Here is an 18,160-nt window from a genome sequence, read left to right as displayed (position 1 = left end):
TTTTATTACAATGAAATAAAGGTAACTACAAAGACATGAGGGAGGAGCTAGCCGGAGTTGATTGGAAAAGGAACCTAGTGGGGAAGATAGTGGAACAGCAATGGAGTTTTGGGGGGTTATTAGGGAGGCACAACAGAAATTCATCCCAAGGAGCAGAAGATATGCTAAGGGGAGGACAACGCATCCATGGCTGATGAGGGATGTCAAGGACAGCATAAAAACTAAAGAAAAAGTTTACGAAGTGGCGAGGATTAGTGGGAAGCCAGAGGATTGGGAAGCCTTTAAAAGCGAGCAGAGGACAAATGTTGCTCGTTTTAGCCTTAGTTTAATTGCTCTTGTTCTATCACCTTTGCTCTTGAGTCGCCAGGCATCTTTCTGATACCGCCACATGGTTCAAGTCCGAGTAATGATCAATAATCCAACACACCGCTTAGTAAGAGTTAAATCAATGCACATTTATTATATACAGTAATCAATACTTATACATTAATTCTACTTCTAAGCTACTTCCTACAACTAACAGGCCAATACTTAACTTTGGGAATGGCCCACCAGGTCAGGGAAATGAGGAGCGCCTATCTCGTAGCGAGCATTGAAGTAAGACTTACGATTTGAGCAGCTGTTGCAGAAGGTCAGCAGAAGGGTCTTGAAGGCTGGAGAGAGAAGAAGGGTGCAGAGAGATCGATTTGAACTTGGACTCTATTCTTATAGTCCCCAGCGGCTTCCCGCCTTCCGGGGCGGACCCTGTACCTGGTTCCAAGCGATTGGACTTTGTCCCAATCACTTGGTTCGATATTCTCCAATGCTGGAGCGATTCCTTGATCAATGGGCGGTTTTGGGGTGGTCGTTCACCTCTCTTTGTGTAGGCTCCTGCTGGCACCGAAAAGTCTGGGTTGGCTTTGTGTGTCTAATTTGTGGCACATTGTTCCTGGGGATTGCTAATTAATATTCAGATGGCTGGTGTGTTGTTCTGCTGATGGCTGCAGGTATCGATTCTGTCCGGCCTCCCCAGAGGCGAATACACAGTTTTACCTGCAGCTGTTTGTTTTAGTCCTGTTGGCTGATTTTCCCATCAGCCTCTTACGTTTGCCATTTTAAATCGGGGTTTGGCCATTCTAATCGGGAGTTAGCCATTTTCACTGGCTACAAGCCCTCCTTGTGATCCTAACGCGAAGCGTGAAGGATCACATCATTTTGTTACTTTCCATTCCCAGACCCGGGAGGGACACTTCCTTCATGGCCTCTGCACTGACCATAGCTATGCACAAAATCTTTTAACTAACAATTCTAAGGGCGCTATGTCAGACAGGGACATGCATTACAAAACAACAAACTTGGAACCTCTAACTTATCCTTAATATACTACACTCGCTTAAACATTCCATTATCCTACCTTCCTCAATCATACAACAAAATCATAGCATTGCATACAATCTTTCCTTGCTTGGCAGTCAAGCTCAGGATCATACAATTTTTGCTCATGAAAAAGTTTTTTACATCTCTTTATTTACAACAACAATAAACGCAAGTGAATGCACTTTATTATTTTATAATAGATCGGGGGGTCGGGGGTCTGGTCGTAACCGAACATAAGGGATCTGATCCTATATACCAGGGTTCGAGCGCGGTAGGCTCTCCTTCTCCATTTTCGTAGACGCATAGTCTGCACTACACAGCAGAGTATCACCAACGCTAATAGTGTTTCGATCACATAGGACAGGGAGTACCAGGTTATGAACCTGGCACACCAAGAAGATGTAGTGTCGCTGGTGACTGGGCTCGGGGTACTGCGGGGCAATGAAACATTAACGGCTGGGGGGGTTGAAGTCATGGGGTTCGCGGTCACGCGCAACCAAATGTCCAATAACATTATGTTGATCCATATGAAGGAAGTCCTCATGGCTGGTCTCTTTCCTTTTCTTTCTTTGTTTTCTCCGGTCCTGGAGTTCTGTAGAAACAAGCATAGCGTCTGTAACTATCTTTGTTTAATATCTGGTATGCTAGTGTGTCTGTCCTTTTGTGCCAATTCTTCCCTTTATAATTGGTCACTATGTGTGACTCCCTCATTTTATAAAAAAACAAATTTTAGGAGAAGACACACTTCCCAATGATGAACCAGTGCTGATTTAGCATCCAAATGTTCCAGGATGTAAATAGCAGATGGCTGGCAACCTAAAGGTTACCTAAACAAACAAAACCTTTTGAACTGAAAAATGCCAAAAGGAGGTGCGTATGGGCCGCGACGGGTCCGATTTGGATGGAGTCCCCGGGTAGGATGGCTACCAATGCCGTATCTCTCCTACCTGAGCGTAGTTGACCAGCGGGGGGTTTCCAGGCAGGGCGGGTCTCAAGCCGTTTCTCCACTGCCTGAGCAACCGACAAGAACGGGCAAAAATGTAGTCATCGTGGTGGGGCTGCCGTAGTGGTTCTATCCTTCGAACCAGAAGGGCAGTTATGATCGGGCGTCTGATACCCCAACAAGTGTCTGCAGCCAAGCTAGTTCCTCTGAACAAGTGTCTGGCAACGGTGGGTCTCTGTGGGCAAGTTCTCAGAGGTTTCAGGTGAATTGGCATCTGGCAATGGTTAGTCTCCGAAGGCAAGTTCTCAGAGGTTTCGGCCGAATAGGCGTGTGGCAGTGAGAAAAATTCTCCTGTCGGACATACAACATTGAACAAACTTACAAACAACATAAAACATTCTGCAGGTGCCATCAGAAAGGACAACACTTCTCCCAAGCGGTTCCTTTAAAACATCATCTGGGCACCTCAGTTCTCGGTTGCGAACAGGGTCGCAAAGGGGTTGGCGGTTTGGGAGTCAGACCCAAGGTCGTCCTCTTCTCCCGGGTGCCAAACTCTGGAGTGGATTAGGGCCGAAAGGGCTGCCTAGTGTGAGTTGGGGTCGCTCTCGTCGTTGCGGACGAGTCGGTATGAGTTATCTCGGTGCCAGTAATTGGTGTCTAGTTGTGTGGGGACAAAATCGGGGTCGTCAGTGTGGTCCGGTGGTGGTGCTTGTTCAGGAAAGTGATCAGGAAGGGATCACTTGGATCGAAGTCGTAGTCGCTAGGTGTGGGTCCTGGTGCATGGGGATAGTAGGGAGGTGTGCTGTGGCTATTGTCCAAGTCACAGTCGCTGTCTCTGCTGCTGCAGTCTGTGGGCGTTCCGGGGCGGAGTGTATATTTCGGGGATGGAGTCGAGGTCGAGTCCGTGGCTGGGCTGGTCGTGGTGGGGGTTGGTAGGATTATGTTGGCTGTGGGCGGGGTGTGGTGTGCTGCGTCAAGCATGACGTGGTGTGCGTGGTTCGACTGTGTTCCATAAGCTTTCAGCTGGTTTATATGAAACCACGCAGTCTTACCATTGGGGTACTTTATTTTGTAAATGGAAGGGCTTACTTTATCCGCAATGTAATATGGACCCGAGTATTTTGGTGACAGGAATGTGCTGGGGTTAGATACAGAAAGCATCACTTGCTGTCAGATACTATACTCAGTCGCATGCACTGTCTTGTCGAAACAAGCCTTGCTTTGTTTCTTTCTGGTGCCCAATTTTACTGCAGCTGCTAGCTGAGCCGTTTTAACATTTGCAACTAATGGAGGGCCGTCACTTCGGAGCTGGTCAGGTCCAAACCTAACAAATATTCTGTGCCTTGCATGGGGCGTCCGGTCATGAGGGTGTGTGGTGTGTAACCTCTGGAGGTAGAAATAGTGTTACGCAAAAAATCAGCACAAAAGGGAGGACTGAGTCCCAAGTGGTGTTGTTCTGCTGGACCATTTTTCTGAGGGTGGTTTTTAGGGTCCGATTGATGCCCTCCACGATACCACGTGGGTGGTATGCTATGTGGAATTTTTGGGTGATGCCAAATATCATGAGGGCGTTCTGCATGACACGTCCCGTAAAATGGGAACCTTGGTCAGATTCATAAGAACATAAGAATTAGGAACAGGAGTAGGCCATCTGGCCCCTCGAGCCTGCTCCGCCATTTAATGAGATCATGGCTGATCTTTGTGGACTCAGCTCCAGTCTCCGGCCCGTACACCATATCCCCAAATCCCTTTATTCTTTAGAAAGGCAGCCACCTTTTTCTTAAAAACGTTTAAAGAAGGAGCCTCAACTGCTTCACTGGGCAAGGAATTCCAGAGATTCACAACCCTTTGGGTGAAGAGGTTCCTCCTACACTCCGTCCTAAATCTACTTCCCCTTATTTTGAGGCTATGCCCCCTAGTTCTGCTTTCCCCGACCAGTGGAAACAACCTGCCCGCATCTATCCTACCTATTCCCTTCATAATTTTCTGTCTCAATAAGATCCCCCCGCATCCTTCTAAACTCCAATGAGTACAGTCCCAGTCTACTCAACCTCTCGTCATAATCTAATCCCCTCAACTCTGGGATCAACCTAGTGAATCTCCTCTGCACTCCCTACAGTGCCAATATGTCCTTTCTCAGGTAAGGAGGCCAAAACTGAACACAATACTCCAGATGCGGCCTCACCAACACCCTATACAATTGCAGCATAACCTCACTAGTCTTGAACTCCATCCCTCTAGCAATGAAAGACAAAACTCGATTAGCCTTCTTAATCACCTGTTGAACCTGCACACCAACTTTTTGCGACTCGTGCACCAGCACACCCAGGTCCCTCTGCATAGCAGCATGTTTTAACATCTTACCGTTTAAATAATAATCCATTCTGCTGTTATTCCTCCCAAAATGGATAGCCTCACACTTGGCAACATTGAATTCGATCTGCCAGACCCTAGCCCATTCACCTAACTTATCCAAATCCTTCTGCAGACTTCCGGTATCCTCTGCACCTTTTGCTTTACCACTCATCTTAGTGTCGTCTGCAAACTTTGACACATTGTACTTGGTCCCCAACTCCAAATCGTCTATGTAAATTGTGAACAACTGCGGGCCCAACACTGATCCTTGAGGGACCCCACTAGTTACAGGTTGCCAACCAGAGAAACACCCATTTATCCCCACTCTCTGCTTTCTGTTAGTTAACCAATCCTCTACCCATGCTACCACTTTACCTCAATGCCATGCATCTTTAGTTTATGCAGCAACCTTTTGTGTGGCACCTTGTCAAAAGCTTTCTGGAAATCCAGATATACCACATCCATTGGCTCCCCGTTATCTACTGCACTGGTAACGGCCTCAAAAAATTCTACCAAATTAGTCAGACATGACCTACCCTTTGTGAACCCATGCTGCATCAGCTTTTGGGGATTTATTAATTTTTAATCCAATTAAATTCTCCAGTACTACTTTTTCACTCATGCTCACAATTGTGAGAACCCCTTGGTGTTCTCATGTTTTGGGGAGAATTTCTGTATCTTCCTCCATGAAGCCAGACACACATTGTTTAGTTTCTCTGCCATTTCCTTATTCCCCATTATAAACTCTCCTGTCTCTGTCTGGAATGGACCCACATTGGTCTTTGCTAATCTTTTCCTTTTCACATTCCTATAGGAGCTTTTCCAGTTCTCCCCAGTTTGCTCTCATATTCTATTTTCTCTTTATCAGTTTCTTGATCCTCCTTTGCTAAATTCTAAAACTAGTTCCCAATCCTCAGGCTCACTACTATTTTTGCCACTTTATGAGCCTCTTCCTTGGATCTAATGGAATCTGTAACTTTTCTTGTTCGCTACGATTGCACCACCATTCATTTTGGATTTTTGTTTCTCAAAGGAATCTATATCTGAGCAGCTGTGAAAATGAACGAAAGGCAGTGCTGGATATAATTGAGAGTAGAAACAATAACAGAAGCCAACTCCTGCAATCAATTGTGAACCTTTTGGTGTCTCAGTATGTGGGAAGAATTACTGCATCACTTTTCCTGTGTATTTTTGTTCCTGAAAGGAATGTGTATTTGTTGCAAATATGTAATAAATCTTTAAATGCCAGCAAATGTCTGTTTATTGTCTAACCTTTTATTGTAATTTCCCAACCTACCACAGACAACCTGTCCCTCATACCTCAACAGTTTCCTTCTTTGAGAAACACACAGAAAAATTAAACAAAGAACCATGTAACCACCATAGCCCATCTTCATGGCAACGTGGCATGCTTTAGGGGGTTCCAAACAGAAATGGGAACTAAATATCTTCTAACTTCCAACACATTTCCACTCTTGACCCTTGTGAAATTGGAAACCACGTATTCGCAACAAAGCTCAAAGAGCATCAGCCCACTGGAGGAAACGTTGCGAGATCAGTCTTTCCAGTAGAAAGAAACCCCGACCATCCGTATTGACCAATTGACAGGATGAACAAATTGCAGTTCCGAATGTAATTGAGAGCAGAAACAACAACAGCAGAATTCAATCCCTGCAATCAATTGTGAACTTGTTGGTGTCTCAGTAGTTGTGATGAAACACAAAATGTGTTCCCACATTGAGAGCAGATGAACGGCCTCTCCACTGTGCGAACTCGCCAGTGTCTCCGCAGGTGAGATAGATCACTCAATGCCTCCCCTAATCAGAGCAGGTGAAAGGCCTCTCCCCGTGTGAACTCGCTGATGTCTCTGCAGGTTGGATGAATGTCGGAATCCTTTCCCGCAATGAGAGCAGGTGAATGGCTTCTGCCCAGTGTGAATTCGTTGGTGACTCTTCAAGTGGGATAACTGAGTGAATCCATTACCACACTGAGAGCAGGTGAACGGCTTCTCCCCAGTGTGAAATCGCTCATGTCTCCACAGGGTGGATGAATGTCTGAATCCCTTCCCACACTGAGAACAGATGAACGGCCTCTCCCCTGTGTGAACCCGCTGGTGTATCGTCAGGCTGGATAACTGAGCGAATCTCTTCCCACACTGAGAGCAGGTGAACGGCCTCTCCCCTGTGTGAATTCGCTGGTGTGTCCGCAGGGTGGATAAATCTCTGAATTCCTTCCCACAATGAGAGCAGGGGAACGGTCTCTCCCCACTGTGAACTCGCTGGTGTGCCTGCAGGTGGGGTGACTGAGTAAATCCTTTCCCACACTGAGAGCAGGTGAATGGCTTCTCCCCAGTGTGAATTCGCTGATGTGACTTCAGGCTGAATAACGCAGTGAATTCCTTCCCACACTGAGAGCAGGTGAATAGCTTCTCCCCAGTGTGAACTCGCTGGTGTGTCTTCAGGTTGGATACCTGACTGAATCCCTTCCCACACTGATAGCAGGTGAATGGCTTCTCCCCAGTGTGAACCCGTTGGTGTGACTTCAAGCTAGATAACGCAGTGAATCTCTTCTCACACTGAGAGCAGATGAACGGTCTCTCCCCAGTATGAATTCGCTGATGTGACTTCAGGGTGGATGAATGTCTGAATCCCTTCCCACACTGAGAACAGGGAAACGGCTTCTCCACAGTGTGAACTCTTTCATGTGACTTCAGGCTGGATAATTCAGTGAATCCCTTCCCACACACAGAGCAGGTAAATGGCCTCTCCCCTGTGTGACTGCGTTGATGAATCTCCAGCTTCGATCGGACTCTGAATCTCTTCCCACAAACTTCACATTTCCACAGTTTCTCCATGTTTTGGGTGTCCTTGAGTCTCTCCAGGTCGGACAATCAGTTGACGCCTCATCCACACACAGAACACGTGTACGGTCTCTCCCCGCTGTGAATGGTGTGATGTTTTTTCAGGCTGTGTAACTGGTTAAAGCTCTTTCCACAGTCAGTGCTCTGGAACACTCTCACTCGGGTGTGTGTGTCTCGGTGCTTTTCCAGTCACATTGATGTTTAAAATCTTTTCAAGCAAATAGATTAGTCAAACATTTCTCCTTCTAGATTCAAAGGCCGATGATATTCTGGTCCCAAGGACTGTCAGATCGAGATGTGACTTTTGCGATTTCTGTCTGTAATTCCTCCTCTTCTAATATCCTGTAAAAACAAATTACAAAAATCATCACTGTCAGTACAGGATAGAAATTCAGAACAGACAATTCTAGTTCCTAGAGAACATTCTTTCCTCTCTCATTCCCAAAAGCTGTAAATCTCCATCCCACACACTCTCCCTCCATTCTCACTCTGCTGTATCTAATACTCACCCCTCCAATTTTCCTGAAGGTGCTGATTCAGCCCCCCCCCCCCCTTCTCTCAGGAGCACCCACCTCTCGTCTTCCTCGGCAACACAAACCATAATCAGCCTATGGATGTCCAGGTCCTGGATGCTCCTAAACACCCACCTCAAAGTCCACATATTCACAATTCAGGCACAAACGATCACCAGGACCATTGGCAACCCCTCCAACTTCCCACTAACCATCACATACCCACCCCCTGGATCGGCCACAATGTTTCCCCACCTCAAAAGCCACTCACTTATTAACCAACACCGCCATCACCCTTGTCTTCATGTCTAAGCTGGTACGGGAATCCCTGCCCCACCCACCCCTTCCTTAGCCTCGTCTGATTTTCCACCTTTATGTGCGTCTCCTGCAAGAACACAATGTCCGCATTCAAATTCATCAGATGCGCAAGAACACAAGATCGTTTAACCGGCCCATTCAACCAGAGATATAGATTTCAAAAGCAGGGAGGTCATGTTGGTATTGTGTAGAACTTTGGTGAGGCCACAGCTGCAGTACTGTGTGCAATTCTGGTCGCCACATTATAGGAAGGATGGAAGTGCACTGGAGGAGGTGCAGTGCCCATTCTCCAGGATGTTGCCTGGGATGGAACGGTTAAGTTATGAAGAGAGGTTGTTTTCAGTGAATCAGAAAAGACTGAGGGACAACCTGATCGAGGTGTACAAGATTATGAGGGGCATGGACAGGGTGGATAAAGAGCAGCTGTTCACCTTAGTTGAAGAGTGGACACAAGTTCAAGATGAGGCAACACGGTAGCACAGTGGGTAGCACAGTTGCTTCACAGCTCCAGGGTCCCGGGTTCGATTTCCGGCTTGGGTCACTGTCTGTGCGGAGTCTGCATGTTTCCCCCGTGTGTGCGTGGGTTTCCTCCGGTGCTCAGGTTTCCTCGCACCTTCCAAAGATGTGCAGGTTAGGTGGATTGGCCGTGATAAATTGCCCTTAGTGTCCAAAAAGGTTAAGTGGGGTTACGGCGATAGGGTGGAGGCGTGGGCTTGGGTAGGGTGCTCTTTTCAAGGGCTGGTGCAGACTCGATGGGCCGAATGGCCTCCTTCTGCACTGTAAATTCTACGAGTAGGAGGTTTTGGGCTGGTTTAGCTCAGTGGGCTAGACAGCTGGTTTGCAATGCAGAACAAAGCCAGCAGTGCGGGTTCAATTCCCATACCAGCTTACCCGGACAGGCGCCGGGATGTGGTGACTAAGGGCTTTTCACAGTAACTTCATACTTGTGACAATAAAAGATTATTATTATTAGGGGGGAATTGAGAAAAAACCTGTTTATCCTGAGGGTGGTCATGGTATTTCAGGAGAACAGCGACCACAACACCACACAACCCTGCTATGGCAACCTGTGCAAGATGTGCCAGATCATCGACATGGGTACCATCATTACACGTGGGAACACCACCCACCAGGTACGCGATACATACTTGTGTGACTCGGCCAACATTGTCTACCTCATACGCTGCAGGAAAGGATGTCCCGAGGAGTGGTACATTGGCGAGACCATGTAGATGCTGCGAAAACGGATGAAACGACATTGTGCGACAACTGCCAGGCAGGAATGTTCCCTTCCAATCGGGGAACACTTCAGCAGTCAAGAGCATCCAGCCTCTGATCTACAGTAAGCCTTCTCTAACGCAGAATCGCCGAGCAGAAACTGATAGCCAAGTTCCACACATACGACTACGGCCTCAACCGGGACCTTGGATTCATGTCAAATTGCATTCACCCCCACCATCTGGTCTGAGCTTGTGGAATCCTACCAACTGACCTGGCTTGAGACAATTCACGCCTCTTTAACCTGCGATTATCCCTCTCTCCAGTCGCTACATCTGGACCTGTAAAGGCTTAATTGCCTGAAAATACTCACATTCAAAGTATTGTCTTGCATCATTGACTTTGTCTATATATGTGGTTGTGAAACCCGCCTCTTCACTCAGCTGATGAAGGAGCTGTGCTCCAAAAGCTAGTGAGTCGAAACATCTGTTGGACTTTAACCTAGTGCTTATAAGACTTCTTACTGTGTCCACCCCAGTCCAACGCCAGCATCTCCACATCATGGTCTGGAATGCACTGCCTGGGAGGGTGTAAGAGGCCTCACACCCTTCTAAAAAGTACCTGAATGACCTGGCATGTCATAACATTCAAGGTTATGGGCCACGCTCTGACAAATGGCATTGGGTAGGCAAGTCAGGTGTTTTTCATGCATCGGTGATGACTTGATTGGCCGAAGGGCCTTATCTGTGCTGTAGTCTGTGATTCTGAGAGAGACTTGGGCCAACCTTTGCAGAGTCTGCACCCTCCCGGAATTCACTTCCTTTCCCTTCAGTTCCTGGAAGTGACCAATTGAAAGTCAGAATGAGAAAAGAAATGGGAAGGGGAGAAAAGAAAGTGTTTTACTTACAGATGTTGGAGACAGGAGGACGTTTCAATCTGTGTGAAGCTCAATCTCTATTCACACAAAGCCCGCGCTCTGATTGACTGGAGGACCAGAGTCCTTCCGGTCCTCCCTCTCGTCTCATTGGTCAATACCTGAGGAGAAAGGTCAGGGATGGGCACTTCCGTATATGCGCAGCTTCTCCTCTACCTTGGACATGCGCAGCTTCTCCTCTACCTTGGACATGCGCAGTGGCGGAGATCACCAAGCGGCTTCTCCCTGCGGGCGCAGCCGGTTGCCTGGAAACCTTGTCCTGAGGAGGTGTTGGGGGAACAAGAGCTGCCGCGCCCGCGCGCCGGGTCTGCGCACTGGAATCCGGAAACGTCATTGTGGAGAAGCGTGATTTCCATTGGCTGATTCAGGCAGCTCTACTGTGACGTCAGAATGACTCTGAGGGACGTACCCAGCTCAGCCTCCCATTGGGGCAATATCCCTGGTCACAGAAACACGATGCTGCGGATTGGACAGCAGCCCAACGCCCCGGATCGAGGAGGCCCTCCTGCTCCATGTGGGCTTGGGTCCCGCCCCGCCCCCATCTGGCGCCATCAGAGACCAATGGGAATCTGAGGAGGACCGGAAGGGCACGGGTCTTCCTGCCAATCAGAGTGCGGAATTTGTGGTGATGGCTGCCGAGAGATTCCCCAGGAAGCTGCTGCTTCCTCTGTTTCTGAATGAAGATTGACGTTCACACAGACTGAAACGTCCTCCTCTGTCAAATCTCTGAGTAAAACACTTTCTTTTATCCCCCTTTCCATCTCTTTTCCCCCTTGTCGATTGCAGGCCCGTGCAAGTGCGGAATTTGGCAATGTACCCCTCGTTGTTGTCAGTGGGGGTTGGGGTTGTTTTGGCGATCTATGGTAGGATTATGGAGGAGGACGGGGTGTCCATGGAAAGGATTAAGGCCAAGTGGGAGGAAGAGTTTGGGATGGTGTTGGAGGGAGGACTATGGTGTGAGGCGCTGCGGAGGGTTAACGCCTCAATGTCGTGTGTGAGGCTGGGGTTGATTCAGTTGAAAGTTGTGCACAGGGTGTAATGAAGGTGAGGATGGGCCGGTTGTTCAAGGGGGTGGGGGGATAGCTGTGAGCGGTGTGGGAGGGGTTCAGCCAATCCAGTCCACATGTTCTGGTCCTGCCCAAAGTTGGACAAATTTTGGGGGTCAATTTTCAGCACCATGTCTAAGGTTCTGCACGTGGATTTGGAGCCGGGTCCCCTGGAGGCCATATTCGGGTGTCAGACCTGCTGGAGCTGCAGAAGGGTGAGTGGGCAGATGTTTCAGCCTTCGCCTTGTTGATTGCCTGCAGACAGGACCTGTTGAGGTGGAGAGCAGCTTCCTCACCAACCCCCACCCCCCAGGCCTCGGCATGGCTGGGGGATCTAATGGAGTTCTTGTATATAGAGAAGGTGAAATTTGCTCTGAGAGGGGCAGATGAGGGGTTCACCGGAGATGGGTTTTGTTTGGGTTATATTTTGGGGATCTGGTGACCGTCAAAGAGCAGATGGGCAGTTTGGAGGTTTGGGTGAAAGGCGTTGGGGTTTGGGTCTGTTTTTTTGTTGTACAAATGATAAAATTTTGAAAACCTGAATAAAAATATTTTAAAATAATATAAACTTCAGGGGACAGCACGGTGGCACACAGTGCCGAGGTCCCAGGTTCGATCCCGGCTCTGGGTCACTGTCTGTGTGGAGTTTGCAGAATCTCCCCGTATTTGCGTGGGTTTCGCCCCCACAACCCAAAGATGTGCAGGGTAGGTGTATTGACCATGCTAAATTGCCCCTTAATTGGAAAAAATGAATTCATAGAATTTACAGTTCAGAAGGAGGCCATTCGGCCCATCGAGTCTGCACCGGCTCTTGGAAAGAGCACCCTACCCAAGGTCAACACCTCCACCCTATCCCCATAACCCAGTAACACACCCAACACCAAGGGCAATTTTGGACACTAAGGGCAATTTATTATGGCCAGTCGACCTAACCTGCACATCTTTGGACTGTGGGAGGAAACCGGAGCACCCGGAGGAAACCCACGCACACACGGGGAGGATGTGCAGACTCCGCACAGACAGTGACCCAAGCCGGAATCGAACCTGGGACCCTGGAGCTGTGAAGCAATTGTGCTATCCACAATGCTACCGTGCGGCCCCTGAAGTGGGTACTCTAAAATTTTTTTTTTTTAAATGTCATATCAAAATCTGACAGCGTTACTCAATTCATTGAATATCAACGGCTTTTAAATCCAGGAGGACCAATGTTTGATTGTTCCGTCTGCTTCAAAAGATTTAAAACATCAGTGTGACTGGAAGAGACCGAGACACACACCCGAGTGAGAGTGTTCCAGTTCACTGACTTGTGGAAAGAACCTGAAAAAGCATTGCACCATTCACAGCGGGCAGAGACCGTACAGGTATTCTGTGTGAGTCTTCAACTGATTGTCTAACCTTGAGAGACAGCAGGACACACCCGCACCATGGAGAAATGATGGAAATGCACCAGTGCATTCACACTGGGGAGAGACCGTTTAGCTGCTCTCACTGCACAAAGAAGTTTAGAAGGTCATCCACACTGCGGAGACACCAGCGAGGTTTCGTTGTCCATCTACAGTGGAAACCCATTGACACAGTCACACCAGGGTGTGACCATTCTGCTGCTCTGTGTGGGAAAGGATTCAGTGTTCCATCCAGCCTGTGGCCACACCAGCGAGTTCATACTGACGAGAGGCCGTTTGCCTGCTCTGACTGTGGGAAGAGATTCAATACTTCATCCCACCTAATAATAAAAATCTTTATTAGTGTCACAAGTAGGCACCCATTATCACGGCAATAAAATTACCGTAATCGCCACACTACGGCACCTGTTCGGGTACAGTGAGGGAGAATTCAGAATGTCGAATTCACATAACAAGCACGTCTTTCGGGACTTGTGGGAGGAAACTGGAGCACCCGGAGGAAACCCATGCAGTCACTGGGAGAATGTGCAGACTCTGCACAGACACTGACTCAAGCTGGGAATCGAACCTGGGTCCCTGGCACGAGCCAGCTGATGGGGAGGGCAGGAGCGCCCAGGGTGGTCACTGAATACATTGTGGGAATTGCCCATTTAAAGAGGCTGCCTTGACTCGCTGGTCTGAGAATCCACCCCTTGTCCCTCTGTGTGACGCTGGCTGAGAATAGACATCGGGGCTGCTCAATGTACTGAAAGCCATTTGCTTCTGTTCTCCTTGTCTAAAATCAAATTGGAAGGAAAGGGAGACAACTGAAACGGGGAAAAGGGAATTCCAGACATTATTGACATCACTGTACATATTGCAGACACACATTTATTTATCTTTGATCACAGAATCTCACCACTCAGGCCATTCGGCCCATCGTGCCTGTGCTGGCTCTTTGAAAGAAGTACTAATTTTGTCCCACTATCATGCCCTTTCCCCATGAACCCTGAAAACTAGTCCCTTTCTAATTATCCAACTCCCTGTGTTGAATCTGCTTCCACCAGCCTGTCAGGCAGTGCATTCTGGATCAAGTTTCATCTTCCTCATTTCCCCACTGGCTTTTATGTGAATCAGGACTGAGAGCAGGGCGGTGAGTTGAAATGGCAAGCGACAGGAAGGTCTGGGAACTGCTTGCGGATGGACCGGAGGTGTTCTGCAAAGCCTGGAAAAATATATTCATTTTGCTTCGGTTTGCACCCCTCTATCACCTCCACATGGTCTATCTCCAACACTTCCCTTTCCTTCCTTGACCTTTCTATTTCAATTTCTGAGATAGACAGTCCACTAATATCCACCACAAACCTACCGACTCCCACGGCTACGTCGACTCCAGCACTTCATGTCCCACATCCTGCAAGGACTCCATCCCATTCCCTCAGTTCCTACACCTCCGTCACATCTGTTCCGATGATGCCATTTTCCAAAACGGTGCTGCTGACGTGTCTTCATTCTTCCTTAACCATGGCTTCCCACCCACTGTGGTCAACGGGGCTCTCACCCGTGTCCGACCATCTCCCACACCTCTGCCCTCCCCCTCGCTCCTCCCTGCCAGAACCACTGAATCCCCACTGTCCTCACTTTTCACCCCACAAGCCTCCGCATTGAAGAAATCATCCTCCGCCAGTTCTGCCAACTCCAGCAAGATTCCACCACCAAACACATCTTCCCCTCACTCCCCCTGTCAGCATTTGGAATTCTCCACCCCAGAGGACTGTGGAACCTCAGTCATCAAGTATTTTCAAGACAGAGGTTGCTAACGTTTCAAGGGAGTGAAGTTATCGAGGGATATGGGGGACAGTGCGGGAAAATGGTGCTGAGGTAGATCGGCCAATGCTCTCATTGAATGGTTGAGCAGGTTCGAATGGCCGACTGCAGCTCTGATGTGTTATGGTCCCTGCGTCCAGGGCAGGAAGCAATGAGCATGGATCTGTCAATCAGCCTGAATCAGCACCTTCAGGAAAATTGGGAAGGTGAATATTAGATACAGTGAATGGAGGGAGAGTGTGTGGGATGGATATTTACAGATGTTGCGGAATGCAAGAGAAAAGAAAGTTCCAGAGAAACTAGAATTGTTTGTTCTGAATTTCTATCCTGTACTTAGTGATGTCTTTTGTAAATTGTTTTAACAGGAGATTCGAAGAGGACAAATTACAGACAGAAATCTGTCGTCTGGATCTGACAGTCCCTCAATTCCTTGGGACCTGAATATCATTGGCCTTCGAATCTAAAGGAGAAATGTTTGCCTCATCAGTCAACTTCAAAAGATTTTAAACATCATTGAGACTGGAAAAACACCCGAGTGAGAGTGTTCCAGAGCACTGACTGTGGAAAGAACTTTAACCAGTTATACAGCCTGAAAAAACATCGCACCATTCACAGCGGGAAGAGACCCTACACGTGTTCTGTGTGTGGACGACGCCTCAACTGATTGTCCGAACTGGACAGACACAAGGAGACCAAAAACATGGAGAAACCATGGACATGTGAGGACTGTGGGAAGGGATTCACAGCACCGTCTGTGCTGGAAATTCATCGGCGCATTCACACTGGGGAAAGGCCATTCACCTGCTCTCAGTGTGGAAAAGGATTCACTCAATTCTCTGACCTGCAGAGACATCGGCGAGTTCACATTGGGGAGAGGCCGTTCACCTGCTCTCAGTGTGGGAAGAGATTCACTCGGTTATCCATCCTGCAGTCACACCAGAGAGTTCACACTGGGGAGTGGCCATTATACTGCTCTCAGTGTGGGAAGGGATTCAGTCATTCATCTACCCTGCAGGCACACCAGAGAGTTCACACTGGGGAGAAGCCATTCACCTGCTCTCAGTGTGGGAAGGGATTCACTCAGTTGTCCCAACTGCGGACACACCAGAGAGTTCATACTGGGGAGAGACCGTTCACTTGCCCTCAGTGTGGGAAGAGATTCAAACGTTCATCTGCCCTGCAGAAACATCTGCAAGTTCACACTGAGGAGAGGCCGTTCACCTGCTCTCAGTGTGGGAAAGGATTCTCTCGGTTACCCACCCTGTGGACACACCAGCGAGTTCACACTGCGGAGAGGCCGTTCACCTGCTCTGAGTAGGTGAGATATTGTGATCCATCCCAACTATGGAGACACTGCCGAGTTCTCACTGGGGAGAGGCCGTTCATCTGCTCTCAGCTTGGGAGGATTTTGTGTTTCATTGCACATGCTCACACCCCAAGTTCACAATTGATTACAGGGGTTGGATTCCGCTGGTCTGCTCTCAATTGCATCCAGGACTGCATTTTGTTAATTCTGTCAGTTGATCAATAGGGATGGGCGGAGGGTTTCTTCCTGCTGGACTGGTTGGTCTCACAAATTTGCCTCCAGTGGGCTGATGATCATTGAGCCATGTTGTGAATTCCTGGCTTCAACTTTCACGAGGATCACAGAGCGAAAGGGTGTTTGGTGGTGTAGCCATCTGGGATGGCCACTTACAAAGACACATGGACATTTGCAAAGCCTCAAGGGAAATATGGCCAATGTAAGATTCAGGCAGGCCTAAATGTATATTTGTAAGCAGAACCAGACAGGATCGAAACCCCCAGCCGATTTGCATGCTAATGACCCATTTCCTTAAGACAATGGAACTGGTACTCGGGTATCCAATACAATTCCAGACACATCGGCGCCACTCCCTTTACTCAGGAAGCATAAACAGCCAAGGTCAATGACCGCTCAGGACACGCCCAGCCATCAAGGCACCCTCCCCTTTATTGGCTCGGCTCGAAGGCAGTGATCGAGGACTGACAAATTATTGGGTCCAAATCTGAGGACCGCCCAAAAGAGCGCGAAACCCCCCAAGGATAAAGAGAGACACTGCTATGTGTTCGGTCTCTTTTGGACCTGGCGCTCCGGCAACGTCTGACTCCATCTGCAGCACCTCGACCAGAAGCAAGTTCAAGTTCAACGCTCGCTACCAAACAGATGAGCCTAGCTGAACCACAGTTACTTCTCCAGACCCAGCAGATCCAGATTCGAGCAAAGGCCACTGTTCCTCTGACCTAAGCCGGGTGCCAGAAGTTAAGTACAGGTTGTCATAATGATAGGTGTAATTTAGCTCGTAGTGTTTATGTTGCATGTGTAAGTTAATCTTGTGTGTAAATAAAGTATTATTGATCTTGAACTAACTAACTGGTTGTTTGCGTCTTTGATCTGTATCCGGTTGAACCTTGTGGCGGTATCATTTGATACCTGGCGACTGAAAGCATATCCTATTCATATCTAGATTAAGAAGGGCAACCTTATTAGCTGCCATATTTATAACAAGTAAATATAGCAACAGTGGTTGGAAGATATTTAGTTCCCATTTCTGTTTGAAACCTCTGAAAGCATGCCACGTTGCCATGAAGATGGGCTATGGTGGTTACATGGTTCCTTTGTTTAATTTATCCACGTGTTTTTCACAAAGAAAACTGTCGAGGTTTGAAAGGCAAGTTGTCTGTGGTAGATTGGGACATTACAACAATAGATATGACAATAGACAGGCAATCACTAATTTTTAAGGTATTATTACATGTTGACATCAAATGTAGACTCCTTTAAGGAACAAACAGCCACAGGAAAAGTGATGCAACTGTGGCTAACGAGAACATTTAAGGATTCCATTAGATCAAAGGAAAAGGCTCCTAAAGAGGCCAAAATAGCCGTACGCCTGTGGATTGGTGATTGATTTAGAATTCAGCAAAGGAGGACTAATAAATTGTGAAAGAGAAAATAGAATATGGGATCAAACTGACGAGAAACATAAAAAAATGACTGGAAAAGCTCCTATGAGAATGTGAAAAGAAAAAGATTAGCAAAGACCAATGTGGGTCCATTCCAGGCTGAGACAGGAGAGTTTATAATGGGGAATAAGGAAATGTCAGAGAAACTAAACAATGTGTATCTGTCTTCACGGAGGAAGACACAGAAATCGTCCCAAAAACACGAGAGATCCAAGGGGACTCGTGAGCACGAGGAACTGGGTGGGGTCAGTTAATCCTTGTTGCACTTGTCTTCTTCAATATTCTCTTGGCTGCCTGGGAGTGGCAGTGGTCACTTGATCGGCTAGAGCAGGGCAGGAGTAACTGTGTTTATTGGGTCGGGCGGAGGGTTTGTTGGGTGGTGGAGTGAGTTTCCCTCCCTGAGTTGTCCCCTTTGGAGGCCCTG

The 18,160-nt window shown here is 48.0% G+C and overlaps 1 protein-coding gene and 1 long non-coding RNA gene across 2 annotated transcripts; one reads left to right on the top strand and one right to left on the bottom strand.

The window, feature by feature from the left end:
* Window positions 1-5,909: 5,909 nt before the first annotated feature.
* Window positions 5,910-7,839, bottom strand: LOC140420723 (uncharacterized). The gene has a single exon (XM_072504714.1). It carries the CDS (start codon window positions 7,506-7,508, stop codon window positions 6,456-6,458), a length of 1,053 nt encoding a protein of 350 aa, XP_072360815.1. The 5' UTR covers window positions 7,509-7,839; the 3' UTR covers window positions 5,910-6,455.
* A 3,244-nt stretch (window positions 7,840-11,083) lies between these two features.
* Window positions 11,084-17,135, top strand: LOC140420733 (uncharacterized). The gene is made up of 2 exons (XR_011946538.1): window positions 11,084-11,226; window positions 15,117-17,135. It is a non-coding gene; the product is annotated as an uncharacterized lncRNA (long non-coding RNA).
* Window positions 17,136-18,160: the final 1,025 nt, after the last annotated feature.

This window comes from Scyliorhinus torazame, chromosome 5 (genome assembly GCF_047496885.1).
Source record: "Scyliorhinus torazame isolate Kashiwa2021f chromosome 5, sScyTor2.1, whole genome shotgun sequence".
Classification (NCBI taxonomy): domain Eukaryota; kingdom Metazoa; phylum Chordata; class Chondrichthyes; order Carcharhiniformes; family Scyliorhinidae; genus Scyliorhinus; species Scyliorhinus torazame.
The sequence above is the reverse complement of the archived record's forward strand: the minus strand, read 5'-3'. Positions and strand labels throughout refer to the sequence as shown.

What these genes read in the sequence shown, in the direction of transcription:
- LOC140420723 (XM_072504714.1), bottom strand. Translation starts at nt 7,508, where the DNA reads ATGGAGAAACTGTGGAAATGTGAAGTTTGTGGGAAGAGATTCAGAGTC.